The following is a 21,797-nucleotide window of genomic DNA, read 5'->3' on the forward strand; positions in this document are numbered from 1 at the left end:
TCTAGGCTTAAAATAATTTATATCAATATTTTTGTAAATCTCTATGGGAAAAATGAATGGCTGATTTTTCAGGGGGTCCAGAAAACTGTGCACACTGCTATGCTTTATAAAGTATAATATTTACATATATATATATATTTACACACACACACACACACACACACACACACACACACACACACACACACACACACACACACACACACACACACACACACACACACACACACACACACACACACACACACACACACACACACACACACACACACACACACACACAGTACCTGACGGAGGCGGTGTCCTATGGATGAACGCAGGGTGCTGGCCTTGCTCCCTTGGAGAGAAAGCTGCATGGCACACTGTACAATGAAGAGAAAGAAATAACCAATATTGTTTTTGAATAAACATCCAGCAATCGAGATTTGTCATTGAACAAACAATGATTCTGATAACACTTTCCAAAAAACAAAACACCCACAGAAAATGACTTGTAATACTGTTGGTCATTGTATTATGGGGTGCGCACTGCGCTCTTATCCGACACACAAAGTCTGACATGAGCAAATCAGCCGTTGCTCCCGACATGCGTTGTGCTTCCGGTTATTATTAGGTTAGGGTTTGGGGTAGGGTGTCGGTCTGATGACTGACAGACTGGTTATTATTAGGTTAGGGTTTGGGGTAGGGTGTCGGTCTGATGACTGACAGACTGTTAGTATGTTGGAACTAAAGCCTGTTGCCCATATTATATATTGTGTCTGTTGGGTGGAAACCTCAAATTTCCCAAAAATATACTTTTCAGGATTCAAATTCAAAAATAGCAAAAGGAGCAGATGTACAAGCTAGAAAAGTGTTGCTTGGCACCGCTGCTACTTTTGATGCTTTTATTTTGTGTGATGCTGCATTTACAAAAAAAAAGAAAAAAGAAAACACAAAAAGTTAGAATATGTAGATAAGAGGTTTGTGCCCGACAGCAACGAAACAATAATGTAAAAACAAGACCTAGATTCTAATAAGGCCATGGCCCCCGTGTCCCAACTTTAGCTATTGATAGCAACATGACTAGTGATGGCTGGAGCCTTTTCAGTCAAGGAATTAACCACGTAAACCCTATTCTTAGTTGACTGGAGTCCCCCAGGACCCTATACTACGCCCCCATCTCTTTTTGGCTCACAACACATTGCTTTGTGAGCTTTTAGATCGGCTATTTTCAGACTAAATCAGCTAAGAAAGGACGATGTGATTCAACAAAACTTGCAACCAATTAAAACACTTCACAAAAACACTGTCGGGTGGAAACCTTGTTACTGGAAACCGTTACTTTTAAGGATTACACCAGATGCTTTGTACCGTGTTTCAAGCATGCGGATCTGCAACATGCTTTTGTGTGATGCTATAGTATGATCGAGTAGTAGGGGCATTCATTTACAAAAAAAATACAATAAAATCTTGAGATAGGTTTCTTCCCGACAGCGACAATATAACAGACTACCCTTTACCCACAGTATAATGCATTGCCTCCTCTGCTACTAGATAACTTCCACCTACCGATGACGACGATGGCTGTGCCCGCCAGCAGGGCGAACAAGGTGAAGAACATCATCTGGTAGGAGTCCACGATGCTCTGCAGGGAGTGGCCCCCCTCCGGGCCCACAACTGGACTGGCAGCTGCTTGGCAGTCAGAGAGGGGATAGAACGTGTTCAAAAGCCATGTGAACAGACGCTCTCACACCATCAAGTGTTAGCGAACGAAATGAGCCGTGATAACGTTTTGTTTCCTTTTGTTTTGTTTTTTTCTCCCTTTTACTGACTGGGAGTGAAATCTGAATGGCCTACATAAAAAACCTATTAATAGTTAATGGCGTGATGGATTGCTATTGAAACAGCTGTGTTATCTGTGTGCTGTACTTTCTACAAACAAAAAAAAAGACAGAGGCTTCTCCTCCTGTCAACAAGAGACAGGAGGTTTCAGCACAGATTTGTTTTTAAAGAAACTTTAGCAAGAGAATAGGAGCTGAATTCTTCGCCTACAATATCGGGTTTCTATTTGCCATGCTCGCTAGAATACCTTTCCATTATCTCACAGCAGAAAGCCCAGTAAAAGCTATATGATCTGAGGCATATGATCTTGTTCTTGATCTGGTCTCAGAATAGAACCCTGACCTTGCATGGAGTAATCCACCACTGGCTCTTTTACACTACAAGAGATCAAATAATTGCTCCATGTAGATTTCATGGGTTCTTCGATTAGTTGACTGCATTTCACATGAGGTTCTCAGAACCAAATGTTTCCCTGATCAGGAGGTGGTACTAACTCAGAACTTATACATAATCAAACAAATCATTGAGTACATCAATTAGTCTGATTAGCCCCATTTTATACTTTGCCGTAAAACGGCACCTCAAAGAAAAATGTGAAAATAGAGACTATAAGCTCAATGCAGCATTCAATAAATCAGTGGTTCTCAAACTGGTGTAATTTTTTAAATCTATTAATTAATTATAAATAGATGACTTTCTATTTATAATCGACTGAGTCCATTAGTTGGATTAACTGTTGCACTCCTAAACAGACGAGCTCACCTTGCATGGAGGTGCTGGGGTCCACCACGTGCATGAGTGACACCGGGATGAGGAGGGTTTGTCCGGAGGAGGAGCTGCTTATGGAGATGTGAGCAGCAGAGGCAGCTCCCTGGGGGTCCACAGCACTGACCGTGTACCTGGAGAACGACGGGAAGCCTTGGTGGGACGTCTCCTTCTCTTGGACTGTGACGCTGGGAGACGTGGACACCACCTGGATTAAAGCAAAAGATAAAATCAGGTGAAGGAATCACAGATCAAGGCTTTAACCTTTGCTTTTAATTTAAATTTATTTTCTGTTCTGTGTGTTATGTCAAATGTGTGTATGACTGTATATGTATTGCATACAAGGCTGCTGGGTCGCAAGACAAATTCTATGCAAACTGACAATAAAGTACTATATCATATCATATTTTATATGAAATATCAGAGCCTATAAAGGTTTTATGGAAGATGCTTCTGGACATTGTTAGTACAACCACTTCAAATGCTCTAATCGTATTCGAAATTCATAGCAGGTATACAAGCTCATACGAGCTTGTAGATCACAAGCTTATATTTTTGAAAAATCGTGAAAACGTGTGCAAATCTTTGAATATATATTCTTTCACAGTGAACGTTTAGAAACTCAAATATTTGCTTCTGGAGGGTCCCTGGAACAAAATATTTTCAGACAGGGGGTCTGCGACCAAAAACAGATAATTCTGGGGGCCCTTGACATGAAAAAGTTTCAGAACCACTGATAAAGAAACTTATTTTTTTCTTTTTAGAAAACTGTTGTAGAATTGTAGAATGTGGTCTCAGGGGTGAACGTCAGTACCTCAATGCTGGCCAGCGTGGCGGCAGGGCCGTAGACGGTGAGCTCAGCAGAGGGGTGCAGGTTGGAGAGCAGCAGCTCCGTCTGGTCGGCGTACAGGCCTGGCTCTATGGGCAGCCGGGCAGCCACCCGCTTCCCAGAGGAGGAGCTTCCCTCCAGGCCCGCCTCCACCAGCAGGTTGGACATGGACATGCTCAGAACACGGCTCTGCTGGTCGCTCAGGGGCCGCAGGCTCATGGAACACGTGTAGAAGCCTGGCAGAAGGAACAGACTGTTGAAGATGTCTTTCATATGATCTCTCACATGATCTCTCACTGGTATATTCTTCACAATAGGAAGTATAGTCTGCACACTGGGAATGCTCTGCTGTATTTTATCCACGTTTCGATCTATCAGATCTTCATCCTCGTATTTTTCATAATGACATTTTTAAATGTTTGCCTTATAGGTTGTTAAGGTATTTACCCCAAAAAGCATTAGTTTTGCACAAAAAACACTCCTTGGGCTAAAAACGGCCATAGCCGTCATCACAAATGGTAAAAAGTAGATATGGCATAATTTAGCCCAGAGTGTTTTTATTGCAAAACTAAGCTTGGAAGGGGTTCAGAATCATTAAAAAAAACCTAGTTTGACACATCACATGCTACTTAAAGCATAATGAAAATTACATTTTTGCCTTATAGGTTACTTTCAACCCCTGAATTTACCATGATCCACTAATTATGAGTGTGGTACCTACCCTAGGGGACACAGGGAAAACATGCAAACTCCACACAGAAAGGCCCTTTCGCCAACCCCGCCTTGGGTATGGGCACTGATGACGTGGAGGAGAGAACACGCCCCCAGCGGGAATCGAACGCAGGACCTTCTAGCTGTGAGGCAACAGCACTACCGACTGTGTAATTTACAATTTAATATGTTATTTGGATGACCCTAAGGATCATAAAAAACGATTACTATTGCAATTTAATTTGGTTCAAACCTTAGATTGACTGGCCTAGTAGCATTACATTTTTGCGGTACTTCCGTATAGACAAACGCCATAATGACAACGGAGCTAGCAGGTGTCACCAAAAAGACACCTCTGTTAATACTTGGAAGCAGATTATACAGTCAAATAATAATAATTATTATGCTGATAGAATAAATCATGTCTGACAATAGAAACAGAAATGATGAAGTGGTTTCCTATAATTGCTTCCCCCCCATCCTGCGGTGACACACGCCCACGGTCAAATCAACAAATCAGGTGTGAGAAGGAGACTGCCAGAGAGAATCCAAAGAATTGCTGACAATGTGGGCACGAAGGGTAAAAATAAATACTATAAAAAAAATTCCAATAGGACTTTGTGTACAGTACATGGCGAAAACCCTGGTTATTTCACAGTCACAGCCTCCTATTACGTTCTCTGTGGGGATTCAAGGGAAACAGGGAATTGTTAATGCCCCCTGGAGGCCTTCCTTCAGAGATAAGCTAACAACTGAATTGAAGCCCCAACTCCCAAACACAATTACACTAGTGCTATCAGGCCAGAGGGAGGCCCCCCAACGCTCAATACATCACCCGGACACCGTTTATAGCTTGCGCCATATTCATTCTGTGAGTGTTCCAGGTATTGATTAGAACCCGCCTGGTAAACAACATTTTGCTGTGGCCCCGCAATGCTGAGCGTGCGCAACACTCCGCTGCGCCCAGGGTGACTTCAGGAATTGTTCTTTTACTTTGTAAAAGTGAAGACTTTTAATTTGTAGTTAATGATGTGTATAGTCAAATAGTAAAAGTCCATCAGTACAGGACAGGTGGCAGAGGAGGAACTGCACTTCTGCAAGGATACGATAATGCAGTCATTCCCCAAACTTTTAAAACACACTAAAACCCCTCTATACTTCATTGATCTGGGTGGCCCAGGGCTCTATATTAGGTCTGTGCCCCCCCCTCCCCCGACCACCTACATAAAAACAGACCTCAAGTAGAGAACCAGAGCACTAACAGGATAATGTAGACTTTGCCATTGCAGAAAATAAGTGATTTGCTATGTGGCAATTATTCTCCTCAATGTACCATATTGTAATAGCTCTTCTACAGTACATTCACGACCTGGTTCCCATGAGCAATGTGAGTGTTGTCTTACCACTCCACTTGCAGGGTCAAAGCCAGTGGGTGTGTGTATGTGTATGAGTGTTCGTGCGTGCGTGCGTGCTTGCCATAGCACTTGAGGTCCTTGACGACCTTGCAGGCTTATGCAAAGGTTAAAATGTAATTCAGAGCATGTTATTTTAACGGATGCCAGGTTCATTTGTTGACCTGGTATCTGCAGTTTGTATAGTTTCAATGTACAGATTTGAGACTGCTGATGGGTTCTTGGTTTACCTATGTCCTATGATTACTATTTCTATGCATGTGATGTATTACCTCATGGTTACCTTGCTTACTGTAAATCAATCTGGATTAAGAGCAGCTGCTAAATGCCTAAATTGTAAAATTTGTAAATGTTCTAATTGTGTGTGTTTGTGTGCGCGCGTGCGTGTGCGCACGTGCGCAGGGTGCAGTCTTACCAGAGGCGGGGTCAAAGCCAGTGTGCGTGCTGAACGCGTGGTGCGTGCTGAAGTCCACTTGGTCACTGGTGAAGCTGAGGAGACAGCTGATGGAGGTCTCAGGGTGCAGCTGGGCGATGGCGTCCGTCTGGACTGAGGAGCAGGGTCCTGCAGGGGGAGCCATGAGGTCAGAACAAAACAAACAAACAGTTGTCTCTCTCTCTCTGGTGCCTCGTTATCTCCTTCAGCAGCATGTCAGCATGGTGCTCCGTTAGGTTGAAACCAAAACACCACATCCCTAACCCCATTCAAAAAATGTCTTCTTAATCATAGCAGTTTTATGAAAAATATGTTGGTATGTTGCCATTACAGTATGTCATTGCTGTCTGGCTTTTTAACTTTGTGTTTTTTCGAAAATGAATGCTATAGTTGATCATACTACAGCTTGATCATACTACAGCATCACACAAAAGTATAAAAAGCAGCAGATCCACAAGCTCGAAACGTCAAAGACCCCCCAAATTGATATGATTAATTTGGCCATGAACCCCCCCCCCCCCCCCCCAGGGTGGGACCACCATAAGATCATTTGTGTTAACACATTTTGAAAATGATTCAAAAATATTTACAATTCTTACAAGATATTTTTTCTAAAGTGATTGAAAATCAGCAGATTGATCAACAAGATGCATCTGCTAGCTTCACTGACTGAACCCCCACTTTTAGAACCACTGCTTTAATTGAACTGCTGATTAAAACAGAATTAGGTTTTTTAACGAAAACACCATTAAAAAAAAAGATTCTTAATTGGCTCACCGATGAAAACATGGGGGCTTTAATTGAGTTGTTGATTAAAACAGTAATGGAGTGGGTTACCTATAAGGTTGGTTCCTCGTTCTCTGGTGGTGATAAGGACCTTGGTCTCCCTGTCGTTCCTGATGGGCGTGGCCTGAGCCATGACGGTCGTACTGGGCGCCGCTTCCACCACGACCTGCAGCGAGCCACCACCACAAAGAAAAAGCCAATAAATTCCAGGAAGGAAGGGTTCGTTTCGCGCCGTTTATTTTTCATGAGCCTTATTGACACAGACTTCACTGGAATGGCGTGTTTGCCTAATTAGCTTCACCGGTCCCTGGTCAGCGATTGTCTTCATCAATCACATGGAAATGTCTAATGCGCCAGAAGACCATTAAGGAAGAAACGGGAGATGTAGATGTAGTTGATACGCCACTGCTCTTCATCCATAGAGACACACGGGGACTACAAATTTCACGCCCCCAAATGAGACAGCGTCCCCACTTCTGGTCCGTTGGCATGGATACTGCAGGCCAGCCCATAGAAGTCCGTTGAAATTCAACTGTAGTTAGCCTACTTTTAAAATAATATGAAATGAACTGAAGACTATATTGATTTGAATAAAAATATGTTTCCAAATGTATGAAGTGTCTTTGTCAACATATATTGTTGTTTTCTCAATAGAGGATGTATTTCACATTTAATTTACCACTTGAATGAGTTACCCATAATGTTAACGGAGCAGAGGGGAGACGGCAGACAGAGAACCTGTCGCTTTTAAGGGACGTCACTGCCTTTACGAGGCTACGAGCGCCGACTTTGAAGAGTGGAATTCTCAATATACATCCCGATCCCGACTGACTTTGTTATTCATGTCTATATTTTGAACATGTCACGGGCTCACTATATATGTTCTACCTACCACGGAGCTCCGACGGTGTGTTTTACCGCTGTCAACTTGTTGTATAATTAACTTTGCTGAATAGTTGCATGGGAAAATAACCCAGCTAAATGGAGGAGTGACATCCTGACATTTTCAACTACCTAGTGAATTCTCCAGATGAGTATTAATAGTAGTCTTGCAAGATGCTGTTTAGATCATTTTCAACAAATTCATAGCATATGAAACGAAATACAACAAATATATCTGGGTATTGAAAACCTCAAGGGATGCATCCGTGACGTATATACCGTGCGACCACTTTGACTTGAGAATTACAATGCTAGTACTTTTCACAAACTGATGGAGTATATTATAGTACATTGTAGGATGTATATTGAGATGGCAGGTATGTGACATTGAAAAGGACAAATCAAACATATGGGACACTTTATTAGAACACAAAAAAAATCGCTATAGCCTCAGTAATGAACCAGTGAAATTAGGGTATTTCATGATGCCTCTCATAGGGATTGCATTGGCAGCTGCAGTACACTGTTGAAACGGACCAGAAGTGGGGCCGCTGTCTCATTTGGGGGCGTGAAATTTGTAGTCCCCGTGTGTCTCTATTCATGTCTCACATAATAGCCACTTTTGCGCTGTTGGTATAAAGATTTATACTTTGTCGTGTGACGGTGTTGGGCGCCCAGAAATAGCAACTTGTTGTGAGCTTGTAGATTGGCCATTTTCAGCGTGCGACACGGCCGTGTGACGAGAATAAATTAGACATAAGGCTGTGATGCACATTATTGGTTTAGATGGAAACCTTATCTGCTCATCTAGACCCTCACCCATTCTCCTGCTACTAATTGGAATGATTTGTATACAAACGCTGGCATAATATCGAAGCCTAGAAGCCTGGAAGGAAGGAGAGCGCATTAAGTGCACAGTGACATTCTCAGAGATGGAGCTAATTAATCCTCCACTCTCTCTATCTGAGTGGAGAATCTCTCCTCCCATTCCCAGCAGAGCACGGAGGGAAATATCACACACACATAGTCAGACATAATCATTATACTGATAGAACGCAATCCCAGGCGGTGATGATGGATAGGCCAACGTTATTTGGGATACTGTGAAGTCTCAGGGTCTCCGATATACCTGGGGAACGTGATGCAACCGACCGCCATACGAAAAATCCACATCCCGAGAGAGCTGCAGTGCAGAGCCGGAGAGTGATGCTGTTTGCATTATTATGACGCTACCCAATCCGTCTCACGTTGTAGCTCATTTATCAGGGGCATGACCAGAATAAATACTCAGGTATTTGGCACCTCGGTGGGCAAGTCAAAATCTCAGAGGCACATTGTTATTTATATTCATGCCAAATAGACTCTAACACGTTAGCACTCTCCAAACATACATTTTTGTATTTACGAACACTACAGCTTAACAACAGTTTCATCTACATCTGTGAGCTGTCTGTATTGGGGAACGAGAGCAAATAAAATAAAACGATTCATAACATTCGTAGTTGGAATAACGTGCGTCTGTCACAAAATCTCAAGACACACCTCGACTTGTGTCATACTGCTGGAAACACCGCGCTACCTCACTGTATCTTTATCACTAGCAGTCCATCAGGCACAGGACGTACCTCTCTGTAGGTCCTCAGAACGCCAGGTATTTCATAGAACACGGTGACCGTTCCGGCGTCTCTCGCCACGGCTGCTCCGCTTTTGGGGTCCACCTGGAGCACGGTACTGGCCGATGAGCTCCATGCACCAGGGACACCTGCTGGAGGGGGACAGGACGGATGATTAACTCAACTATTGCAACGTTTGTTTGTGTTGCTGTTATTTTTCCCCCAATGCCTCATTATACCCCATCAATGACACTTACTGTAACTAAAGTTAAGGGGATTTCCTCCCTGAGGAAATGGGAACACCAATGTTCACAACACAGCCTATACTGTAGATCTGTTCTTTTTAAGCATCAAAGTTTGCGCAAAGTTATAATGATGTAGTGGCAGGTCTGGGGTCTGGCACAGATTGTTCCTTCGTGCGTGGCTCAAATTCGGAGCCATGTGTACACAATACACATGCATACTTTCAGCTACTTGAAGCATTGTCTCACCTTCTGGAGCGATGACGTGGGCGCTGAAGCAGACCACGTCGCCCACCACCAGCCTCTGGGCGTCCTCCGGGTAGATGGCGTGCTGGACGGGCAGTGGGAGGTAGTCTGCCACGCCCGCCTGCTCCGGGTCCCACACCGCCAGGAGGGTGAGGCCCACGTTCACCGTCCTCACTGTCACCGTGTCGTTACCGGGACCCCTGCCCACCTGCACCAGGTCATCCCTGGAGGACCATCGAGCACAACACAGCCGCTTAGAGAGGTGGAGCCGGTACGCAAAGGGTGTGCAACAGTCAGACTAATCCATTTAGTTGATTAATACAAGACAGTACATCTTAAAACTTTTTTCCCAGCAACGTCCAGTACACATACAGTACAGTAGACACACTTTTTATAAAATGTATTTAGAAATTTAAAATCTACAGATCTACACGATCGCAACACATTTTTTGTCAGGTGAAATCTGACTAATGAAAGCTCATGAAATATAGACGACCATTTGAGGACCTACTGTAGTCCTGATTGGCTGCCACACATGCTGCCTAAGTCAATGGGAGTGATTGAGCCTCTTAAGCTATGCCACACACACACACACACCGCGAAAGGGCTGATTTCCGCACCGCTGCGAGCAAGCTTTACAAACAGCATGTTTATGAGCTGGACAGCCACAACAAAACACAGTCATTGAACCACGCACAGAACATCGGAAACGAACGCAAACAACGAGCGAGGTTGTGACACACAAACATACACGTTACTAAAATAATAATCATACTAATATGGGATTTACCAGCCTAGGTGCCTGGACCGCTCTTTAGCCCTATGTATAAGAGGGCTAAGGTCAGGACAGGCCCATTTACCACTCAAGCACAGTTTTATTTTATACTTCGTCGAATAACAGTGTCGCACAAAATTAGCCGATCTACATGCATGTCGCACAATTACCCATTTTTGAAATGTAAAATATTTGCCTATAATGACTTGAAAGTGGTTAATGCATATTGTTGCAGTTATATGCAGTATGCCACTATTGGTATGTGTCACTGTACATCTCCTCAGCATTTCCTGATCACCTTCCTACCTTTTATCTACAGCTACAAGTCACCACTGAGACCCAATTAACTTGGGTCTCCTTCGTCGGGAGGACTTCCAGGAACCCCATACGTCCCCCAGACCATTAGCCAGACCGTCACCAGTTTCATTTGGATACTTTCCCATCCACAAATTATCTGTCAGCATCTAGACGAGGAGGTAATGGAATCCATTTGAGGGAGTCCCCTCATCAGGACTGCATTCATTTAACTCGCTCAGGTGGAAACAACCATGATGAGGATGAATGAAGTACGTTCTACCAATGAATCCTGATGGGATGGAATATACACTTTCTTTTGTTTGTATCAGATCATGGTCTGCACTGGCTGAGCCACCAGGCACACCCCACTATTGCAGTTGTACCGAAAAACCTATTTAACAGAAAATACATTCATGTGGTAAGGAATTGTATGCCGTATTGTTAACTTAATAAGTATTTTTTTACTGATGCATCAGGGTCACTGTCACTTGCACAGCACATAAAAAGCATTGAAAATCTAAAAATCCCATCTGAAAAATGCTTTGGTCTACCGACCCTGACTGAATTAACTGTGTTTGGCCCAGCCTATTTTCTATTGCAGAGCTAGAATTGCCTGTGTGTTGCCATTGTGTCTGCACTGCAGAGATCAGGAAGTTAAATGTATTTTTTTTATTATTATTACTAAATTCAAGATCAAACTTGAGAAAGCTTTTCTCAAGCCATTAAACTTGCATTTAGCCATATAACCAGGGCTATCTATGGTGGTCCACTAAATACATTGAACAATTCAATGGTTGGATGTGCAAGACATTTCTTCAATTAAACAAAGACTGAACTGAGGTCATTGTTTTTGGACCCAATGGAGATTGAGTCAATGCTCAACCTCAATCTGTAATGTTAAAAAAACACAACCCAAGCCAGAAATCTTGGTATAGTCATGGACTGAGAGCTGACAACCACATTACACCCCATTTGGCATTATCACCTTGAGGAATATAGGACATATATCTCAGCAGGATTTGGAAAAACATGTCCACTGTACTGTACTTCTCTGTGTTTGTCCGTGCAAACTGTTGATACAGTATTCAATCCACTTTTCTCATTTGTAATGGCGGTAATCTTGTAACGTGACATGTTACTTTTAAAAGTAACGTTACCTTACTACCCTACCCTACTACTTTACTTGACTAGTGACTACTATAGCAATTTCTTTACAGGTCTCTCTGGAAAAAATATCGATCAGACAGCCAGCTGCTGAGCTGCTTGAGCCCTCCTCGGTAAGACCAAGAAAGTGGATCATATCACTGCAGCCCTCAGATCTTTACACCGGCTGTACCTGTGTGTCTATCAAAGAATTTATATAAAAATACTACTGTTGGTTTATTGAATGGGTTTTTTATGTTGTGATTCATCATGAACTATATCCAAACCTCTCAGGTCGTCATGGACAGCTTCATGTCCCCAGAATAAAAACTAAAATGTGCAGAAAGCAGCGATTAGGTTTTATATGCTATAAATCAGTTCTTTCAAAATCAAAGCTGAATGTTTTCTGTTTGCTACTACAGCCTTTTTTTTCTCTTTTTTTTTAAATTCTTGTGCTGCTATAATCAATTTCAACTTATTCACAATTTCTATTCTCTTAATTATTTAATACAAAGATGAATTGGTTATTCATAATTGTATTTAAATGTACTTTTATAATGTGTCTCATCTCACCTTAAATCACTATGAATAGCCTTGTTGTTGAGATGTGCTATACAGATTGCCTTACCATGAAACAGTTCAGTTTGCTAGCTCGGCTATCTTTCAGAGAACACAGACTGCAGCAGAAATGAAGAAAGGTTGTCTTGTCATAATGGCTCCTACCAGTACTATTGTAGAACTGGTACTGATACTGGTACTGATACTACCAGTACTATTGTAGAACTGGATAGATTGCCTTGATGTTGCCTGGCAATGTAGAAGCACTCTCACAGGACTGGAGTAGTTTACCCACCCAAAAAAATATTTATTTTCCATCAATTACACACCCCATGAAGCCTTGAATTCCTGGAGATTTTGTTGTTCTTTTGGCTCTGCCCAATGGAGACTCTGAGTCTCTGCCGGTCAGAAACCTTCCCAATGGAGACTCTGAGTCTCTCTTTTGGCCTTCCCAATGGAGACTCTGAGTCTCTGTTCTATTGGCCTTCCCAATGGAGACTCTGAGTCTCTGCCGGTCAGAAACCTTCCCAATGGAGACTCTGATTCTCTGCCGGTCAGAAACCTTCCCAATGGAGACTCTGAGTCTCTGCCGGTCAGAAACCTTCCCAATGGAGACTCTGAGTCTCTGCCGGTCAGAAACCTTCTCAATGGAGACTCTGAGTCTCTGCCTGGTCAGAAACCTTCCCAATGGAGACTCTGAGTCTCTGCCGGTCAGAAATTGTTGCCTTAGGAATGCAATTTTTTATTTTAATCCATGAATTCAAGGCTTCATGGGGTGTGTAATTGATAGAAAGGGTGAACTACTGTAAAAACAATCCTTGTACAATAGAAAATCTTTTTCTATTAGTTTTTCTTTCAGTGTATCCCTTCCCTTAGAAAAACACAGTTGCACCATATAGACAAAATATTTAAGCATTTAACATTTTAAACAATTTATATATAAGGCATTTTGTTTTTAATAATTATGAACTTAAGACTTCACTGACTAAGACTTTTTACACCCTGAGTATTATAATGGTAAATGGTGCATTTATATAGTGCCTTTATCCAAGGCGCTTTACATAGATTGTGCATTACATTCACCCATTCACACACATTCATACACCGATTGCGGCGGAAGCCATGCAAGGTACCAACCAGCACATCGAGAGCAATTTGGGGTTCAGTGTCTTGCCCAAGGACACTTCGACATGTAGCCATGAGGAGCCGGGATTCGAACCGCCGACCCATGGATCATTGGACGACCTGCTCTACCTCTTGAGCCACAGTCGCCCCGTATAACCCCTGTATAACACTTCAGTTCAGGCCAGGAGAAAGCTACATAAACAAGATGGCCTTGGTACTATAAATACTGTACAGCCCACAACAGCAGGAATATAGCTCTCCAGTCTTTACTTTAGAACAACAGTAAGCAAACTGTAAAACTAAATGTCAGAATTCTGGATGGCAGTTTTAACTCATTCAATTGAACCCCAAAACAATGTCCCCGAAAGAACCGATTCCCTCCCATCTTTGTGTCAACTCATGTAATGAAAATGAATGTGCACAGTAGAGCTGCAACAGTTCGATTGTATAATATATATATCAAATATTATAATAAAATAATAATCTATCCCTATCATCATAGGCGAAACAAAATTCTAATCTGGATCCGCAGGGATCCACTGCACTCATGTGAATAGCAATGTAGAAACGTAGAAAAACGTTCCAACACAATTAAACTCTTACATTTGGGGTGTTTGCGTGAGATGTCTGATGATCACCGACAATTTCATAGGATCGTGCCCACTTGTCGCCACGCCTGTCGAGACTGTCCACGCTAGGGACAGTCTCTGTATTTATGCCAAATATTGCGATATTGATACGATATTGCAGTTAAAATGTTATATTCTATATTTTAAGTGTTGCAACATTGAAAACTAAACATAATTCAATAAAACGCATAACAAGTCAATATCACTCACGATATATCAACGAAATATTGACGATATATCATATCGCGATCCCGTAGCCTTTTTGTGATACTGATATTGTGCATGTTCAATTGTTCATACCTCGATAATGATATAGTCCACGCCCAACTATACCTGAATGCTACGTCTCGCTGAAAAAATGACTAGTCACTTCCTATATATCATCTGTTGGGTGGAAACATATATCCAAAACTGTTAGTTTTCAGGATTCAATCAAAAACAGCAAATGTAGATCAAGCTCAAAATGAGGTGGATCTGCAACTTTTGACGCTGTGATCAAGTAGTAGGGCATTGAGGAGACCAAAAGGTAAATGAAAATTTCCCCATCTCTTTTGTACATAATAGTTTGTACTGTATGTGTTGGCATTTTAGCCTTATCTGCTTGTTGAAAATGGTGTGCTCGTATTCGTGCGTGTGCATGTGTGTGTGTGTGCGCGCGCGCACATGCGTGTTGTAGTGACCTGTTGGTGGAAAAGGTCAGCATGGAGGTAGAGCTGTGCAGAGCCTCTCCGCTGACGGCGTGGAAGTGGACTGTGAAGGACAGCACCATGCCGAGGGGGATGGCCGACAGGGTCTCTCTGGTGGAGGTGTGGAGGGCCGGACTGGTGCTGAGGCGCACGTAGGACACTGGCACCACCTGGGGAGAGCAGGGGGTTCACGGTTCACACAACAGAGACAGAGTCAGAAGGGTCAGTACTATTGTTTTTGAAGATTAAAATTGTAATTTAATTGTTAGGCATTATGGTTCTGTGCACTAATTGTCTGAGAGCCACCAGGCATCCCATGGGGTCAAAGCTGTCTGAGAGCCACCAGGCATCCCATGGGGTCAAAGCTGTTCTTAATGAATATGAAGACCACCAGGGGATTAAGTGGCTATAATTCATAATGGATGTTTTTGTAGGTTTTGGTCCTGGGGAACCAGCAGGCCCCCACATGGGTCCACGCTGCTCTTAATGAATATGAATAGACAGTGCAGTTCAGCCTCACTGATCATTAGGCTGGCTAATGCAGCTTATTGTCTCTTAATAGACGTTCAAGCTCATTGAGATGGATGCTATGGCTGTCAATATGATCCGGAAGATGGACCATTTAGAACCACTTTTTTAAGTTTTCATAATTCATCAAAACGGGGTGTCGATAAATAAGCGGATAGTACGTCCACAGCATAATACTGAGTAGCAACATGTCTGGCTGGGTTCCAGCTGAAGGCCAGGGTTGTATGCATCACCTAACCACTCACTCTAGACTGTAGTTTTATATACAGTAAGTAAGCGCAATAGTAGTACAAAGAGGATTCACACAGATTCTCCTCGTAATATCCCTCTGCCTTTTTCATTCTTGTTGTGTGTACTGTATACAGTACATTGCTTTTTTTCTTTTCCGTAGTGTTTAATTTCCTATGATGATGATACAATGTTTTTTACAAAAAATACAAAAAACTTTAAATAAGTATATATACGGCCACCTTGAACCTCTACTTTACTACGCCGTCCTGTGTAAATGCATTCAGAACCAAGGTTCAGAGAACCAACCTTGACGGCGAGGATCATTGAACCTCTACTTTACTACGCCGTCCTGTGTAAATGCATTCAGAACCAAGGTTCATAGAACCAACCTTGAACCTCTACTTTACTACGCCGTCCTGTGTAAATGCATTCAGAACCAAGGTTCATAGAACCAACCTTGAAGCTCTACTTTACTACGCCGTCCTGTGTAAATGCATTCAGAACCAAGGTTCATAGAACCAACCTTGAAGCTCTACTTTACTACGCCGTCCTGTGTAAATGCATTCAGAACCAAGGTTCATAGAACCAACCTTGAAGCTCTACTTTACTACGCCGTCCTGTGTAAATGCATTCAGAACCAAGGTTCATAGAACCAACCTTTACTACGCCGTCCTGTGTAAATGCATTCAGAACCAAGGTTCATAGAACCAACCTTGAAGCTCTACTTTACTACGCCGTCCTGTGTAAATGCATTCAGAACCAAGGTTCATAGAACCAACCTTGAAGCTCTACTTTACTACGCCGTCCTGTGTAAATGCATTCAGAACCAAGGTTCATAGAACCAACCTTGAAGCTCTACTTTACTACGCCGTCCTGTGTAAATGCATTCAGAACCAAGGTTCATAGAACCAACCTTTACTACGCCGTCCTGTGTAAATGCATTCAGAACCAAGGTTCATAGAACCAACCTTTACTACGCCGTCCTGTGTAAATGCATTCAGAACCAAGGTTCATAGAACCAACCTTGAACCTCTACTTTACTTCGCCGTCCTGTGTAAATGCATTCAGAACCAAGGTTCATAGAACCAACCTTGAAGCTCTACTTTACTACGCCGTCCTGTGTAAATGCATTCAGAACCAAGGTTCATAGAACCAACCTCTACTTTACTACGCCGTCCTGTGTAAATGCATTCAGAACCAAGGTTCATAGAACCAACCTCTACTTTACCACGCCGTCCTGTGTAAATGCATTCAGAACCAAGGTTCATAGAACCTTTACTACGCCGTCCTGTGTAAATGCATTCAGAACGCCGTCCTGTGTAAATGCATTCAGAACGCCGTCCTGTGTAAATGCATTCAGAACCAAGGTTCATAGAACCAAGGTTCATAGAACCAACCTTGACAGCGAGGATCACAGTCTGATTAATGCCAAACGTCTCCTTTGAGGTGACCAGCAGTGAAGAGGAGCCGGTCAGAGAACCAGAGGACAGTAAGCCCTTGTCGTCCACCTGAGCAACCACAGCCTGCTCCGGACAGTCCAGCATCCGGTAGGCCAGCGTGCCTACTCCGTCCCTATGGAGACAAGAGTCAAACATGTGTCAGGCAGGACTGTCCTTTACATGGCGATTAATTGTCACAATGAACTGCGATTAAATTGTGCTTTTGTCGAACACTGGAACGTATCAATAAAATTGTATTTCTTTTCTTGAGCTTGAAAATATATGAACATTTGTCAACATGGAAACGATTATGCAAAAAAGAATTGTGATCATCTCAAATTATCGCGACCAGGCGATTATGTAATAATAGGCCTAGTGTCAGGTACAATGAGTTGAGGATGGTTGAGTCATCATATCTGCCCTCATATCATACTGTATCTGCCTTGTGCTGTGCATGTTCCAACACCAAAAACACAATTACATAATAATCATTTGCAATTATTTGTATAATAACAAATTTCATGACGGTGACAGCCCTGTCACACCAAACTAACTTCATGTCCTCTTACCTGACAGTTCCAACCTCAGCATCCTTCTACCAATATACTCACTAGCCTTCCTCTGTACATGTCCAAACCATCTCACTATCCCTCCTCTGTACATGTCCAAACCATCTCACTATCCCTCCTCTGTACATGTCCAAACCATCTCACTATCCCTCCTCTGTACATGTCCAAACCATCTCACTATCCCTCCTCTGTACATGTCCAAACCATCTCACTATCCCTCCTCTGTACATGTCCAAACCATCTCACTATCCCTCCTCTGTACATGTCCAAACCATCTCACTATCCCTCCTCTGTACATGTCCAAACCATCTCACTATCCCTCCTCTGCACATGTCCAAACCATCTCACTATCCCTCCTCTGTACATGTCCAAACCATCTCACTATCCCTCCTCGGTACATGTCCAAACCATCTCACTATCCCTCCTCTGCACATGTCCAAACCATCTCACTATCCCTCCTCTGTACATGTCCAAACCATCTCACTATCCCTCCTCGGTACATGTCCAAACCATCTCACTATCCCTCCTCTGTACATGTCCAAACCATCTCACTATCCCTCCTCTGTACATGTCCAAACCATCTCACTATCCCTCCTCTGCACATGTCCAAACCATCTCACTATCCCTCCTCTGTACATGTCCAAACCATCTCACTATCCCTCCTCGGTACATGTCCAAACCATCTCACTATCCCTCCTCTGTACATGTCCAAACCATCTCACTATCCCTCCTCTGTACATGTCCAAACCATCTCACTATACCTCCTTTGTACATGTCCAAACCATCTCACTATCCCTCCTCTGTACATGTCCAAACCATCTCACTATCCCTCCTTTGTACATGTCCAAACCATCTCACTATCCCTCCTTTGTACATGTCCAAACCATCTCACTATCCCTCCTCTGTACATGTCCAAACCATCTCACTATCCCTCCTCTGTACATGTCCAAACCATCTCACTATCCCTCCTCTGTACATGTCCAAACCATCTCACTATCCCTCCTCGGTACATGTCCAAACCATCTCACTATCCCTCCTCTGTACATGTCCAAACCATCTCACTATCCCTCCTCTGTACATGTCCAAACCATCTCACTATCCCTCCTCGGTACATGTCCAAACCATCTCACTATCCCTCCTCTGTACATGTCCAAACCATCTCACTATCCCTCCTTTGTACATGTCCAAACCATCTCACTATCCCTCCTCTGTACATGTCCAAACCATCTCACTATCCCTCCTTTGTACATGTCCAAACCATCTCACTATCCCTCCTCTGTACATGTCCAAACCATCTCACTATCCCTCCTCTGTACATGTCCAAACCATCTCACTATCCCTCCTCGGTACATGTCCAAACCATCTCACTATCCCTCCTCTGTACATGTCCAAACCATCTCACTATCCCTCCTTTGTACATGTCCAAACCATCTCACTATCCCTCCTTTGTACATGTCCAAACCATCTCACTATCCCTCCTTTGTACATGTCCAAACCATCACAGCTCTGGCTTTATCTCCAAAACATCTAAACACGCGCTGTCTCTCGGATGTACTCATTCCTGATCCTATCCATCTTTGTTACTCCCAGAGAGAACCTCAACAAGGGCAGATATTACAAAATTAGAATAATGATGATTGACAATAATAATAATACAAAAATGTAAAAAGCAATACAGCCAAAACTGGCCAGATATTTAATACATCTTCATAGAGGAAATAGTGAATCACATGTTCACGATTATGTAAAATAAGGTGATTTGAGTTAGCTAGCTACTGTACAGGACAAGGTTAAATTGAACTCTCTCCAAGTTACAATTGGATGAAATCATCACTGGGAGACATTACATTAGTCACAACTCACCTGTTGGTTTGCAGCTTGAGGACAGAGTTTGGAGCCATCAGGATCTCATCCACTTCCACTTGTGGGTTAAGCATCAACAGCTTGTCATAAACCTTGATCAAAGGGAATCCTCAATTATCCATCAGTTTTAATCTCTCTTTGATGTTGTTTTTTTAGTGATGATAAATATCTCATCATGGTAAAATGCAATGTGAAGCATGCACTCTTATCGCCACACTTAAGTTAACTATAACACATTGATGCTGATGCATCACTTATGACTTTACATATTCATTGACAGGCTGTACGTAAATAGTAAAATACATTAATCCTCCTGATATTCAGTGTTGAAGGCCAGTTGACACTGTACATACTGTTTAATCACTCTCATATTCAATGTTAATAGTCTACATCAGTAGTTCTCAAACAAAAAAATAGATATTTTAGATATTTACTGATGATATAACACTGTACCTTTATACTTATCTTTTGACAGAATAAACATGCAGTATGTCAATCTCAGTACAGATGTTTAGTCTAACTATTACTTCTCCATCTTGGTTTTGTTCTTGACTCAACTTTTACCTGCACCTCTCCAGTGTTTCATTCTTTCTGCTGTTGCTGCTGCCATGACACCTGAATTTCCCCGCTAGGATCAATAAAAGGTTTATCTTATCCTTCAGGCTGGGCTTCTTTATCTTCTAGCAGCGGGAGGAGGCAAGGGCTGATACGCATGATTGTCCATGAACAAAGGCTAATTCGCAGTGCACTCATATCTGGCAGCATGGCTGTGTTCGGACACGAGACCCTCAGAGAAACGCTAATCGCCCACGTCCAAGTGTGCTGTACCTGGATCTGGACTTCGTCGCTCAGCTCCCGTAGGTTCCCCTCCAACTGACCGGCCTCGGGGTCGCTGGCTCTGAGCACCACCTGCAGCCCTGTACGGCCTCTCGCTCTCCCAGTCACGCTCATGGCAAAGTTATGCTCCGGTTGGAGCTGCACGTTGGCCTGAAAGTTAAGGTAAAAGTGGATATTACAAGGATGGCAGAAAATAGGAGTTTTACATCAAACACCAAGGTGGAAGTGACAAGGCAGCGAGGCAAAATAAGCCTGGCTCACATTGCACATAGAGCACATTTCTGTTTGCCCTAAAAATATCACTGTCAGATAAAAGGGATGGAGAGGGCAGCGGCTTATCATCAGTATCTGTCATTACCACGTACACAGAATGCATGCATGTTTAGAGGGAGGGAGGTCCTGCTGTACCTCACTGTGACGTGATTGGACATCAAGAATGTCTCTCTTGGTGGTGGACCAATGGAAGGTGAGACCTGGGAGGGTACTGCCAAAGGAGAGGGGGGTCTGACTGTTGGTGAGACCCATCACATATACAGGCATCTGGCACAGGACACAAAAACAGGACAATGCTTCAGAATTCATTGTAGTGAACAACGGTGAATCTGTATAAAAGGACCATTTCTTTGAGAGAAACATTTTACTAGTATAGTAGAAGCTTGATTTATACTTGGTTGCGATGCATTGAGCATCTGCTATTTCCGGGGAGTGACACACTAAGTGCAACCAAGAAGGGCCATTTACACTCACTGAGCACTATAACTATAACTATAACTGTAAAGATATAGTTTTAAAATCATTCTCAGTCAACTGGTTGGCAGAGTTCACACCCACAATAAAACATAAAATGGTGAACGATATAGTTATCCTTATAGTGCTCAGTGTGAATGGCGCTTTAGTCAGGTGTAAGGGTACCTTGATTGTATACTTTATTATTAACAGTTTGAAAATTGTACAGTGGTACTATAATCGTACCACTGTACAATCGTACTACAATTATACCTGAGCACCGGTCTTCATTCTGGTGATGGGGGCTCGGATCCGAATGGCTTTCAACTGCACCACCTCCACTTCTACTGCATCCTATGGAACATAGAACATATATAAATGCACCACCTCCACTTCTACTGCATCCTATGGAACATAGAACATATATAACTGCACCACCTCCACTTCTACTGCATCCTATGGAACATAGAACATATATAAATGCACCACCTCCACTTCTACTGCATCCTATGGAACATAGAACATATATAACTGCACCACCTCCACTTCTACTGCATCCTATGGAACATAGAACATATATAAATGCACCACCTCCACTTCTACTGCATCCTATGGAACATAGAACATATATAAATGCACCACCTCCACTTC

At 42.8% G+C, this 21,797-nt stretch overlaps 1 protein-coding gene across 2 annotated transcripts in view; it reads right to left on the bottom strand.

Annotated features, from left to right (window-relative positions):
- The window catches only part of nup210 (nucleoporin 210), a 62,934-nt gene that overhangs the window by 3,130 nt on the left and 38,007 nt on the right, over positions 1–21,797 (bottom strand). Inside the window, exons 26-39 of one of the 2 annotated variants that reach the window (XM_079517844.1) lie at positions 21,420–21,500; positions 20,829–20,960; positions 20,412–20,570; positions 19,584–19,675; positions 17,110–17,284; positions 14,948–15,123; positions 9,744–9,964; positions 9,265–9,401; positions 6,809–6,923; positions 5,954–6,100; positions 3,401–3,651; positions 2,584–2,794; positions 1,549–1,668; positions 288–362 (exon numbers count right to left, since the gene is read on the bottom strand). In XM_079517844.1, coding sequence (XP_079373970.1) covers positions 288–362; positions 1,549–1,668; positions 2,584–2,794; positions 3,401–3,651; positions 5,954–6,100; positions 6,809–6,923; positions 9,265–9,401; positions 9,744–9,964; positions 14,948–15,123; positions 17,110–17,284; positions 19,584–19,675; positions 20,412–20,570; positions 20,829–20,960; positions 21,420–21,500 — 2,092 coding nt within the window. Of the gene's footprint in view, positions 1–287; positions 363–1,548; positions 1,669–2,583; positions 2,795–3,400; positions 3,652–5,953; positions 6,101–6,808; positions 6,924–9,264; positions 9,405–9,743; positions 9,965–14,947; positions 15,124–17,109; positions 17,285–19,583; positions 19,676–20,411; positions 20,571–20,828; positions 20,961–21,419; positions 21,501–21,797 lie in introns of both variants that reach the window. The other variant, XM_079517843.1, reaches the window with a different exon arrangement.

The sequence above is a fragment of the Electrona antarctica genome (assembly GCF_951216825.1).
Source record: "Electrona antarctica genome assembly, chromosome: 2".
Taxonomy (NCBI): Eukaryota; Metazoa; Chordata; class Actinopteri; order Myctophiformes; family Myctophidae; genus Electrona; species Electrona antarctica.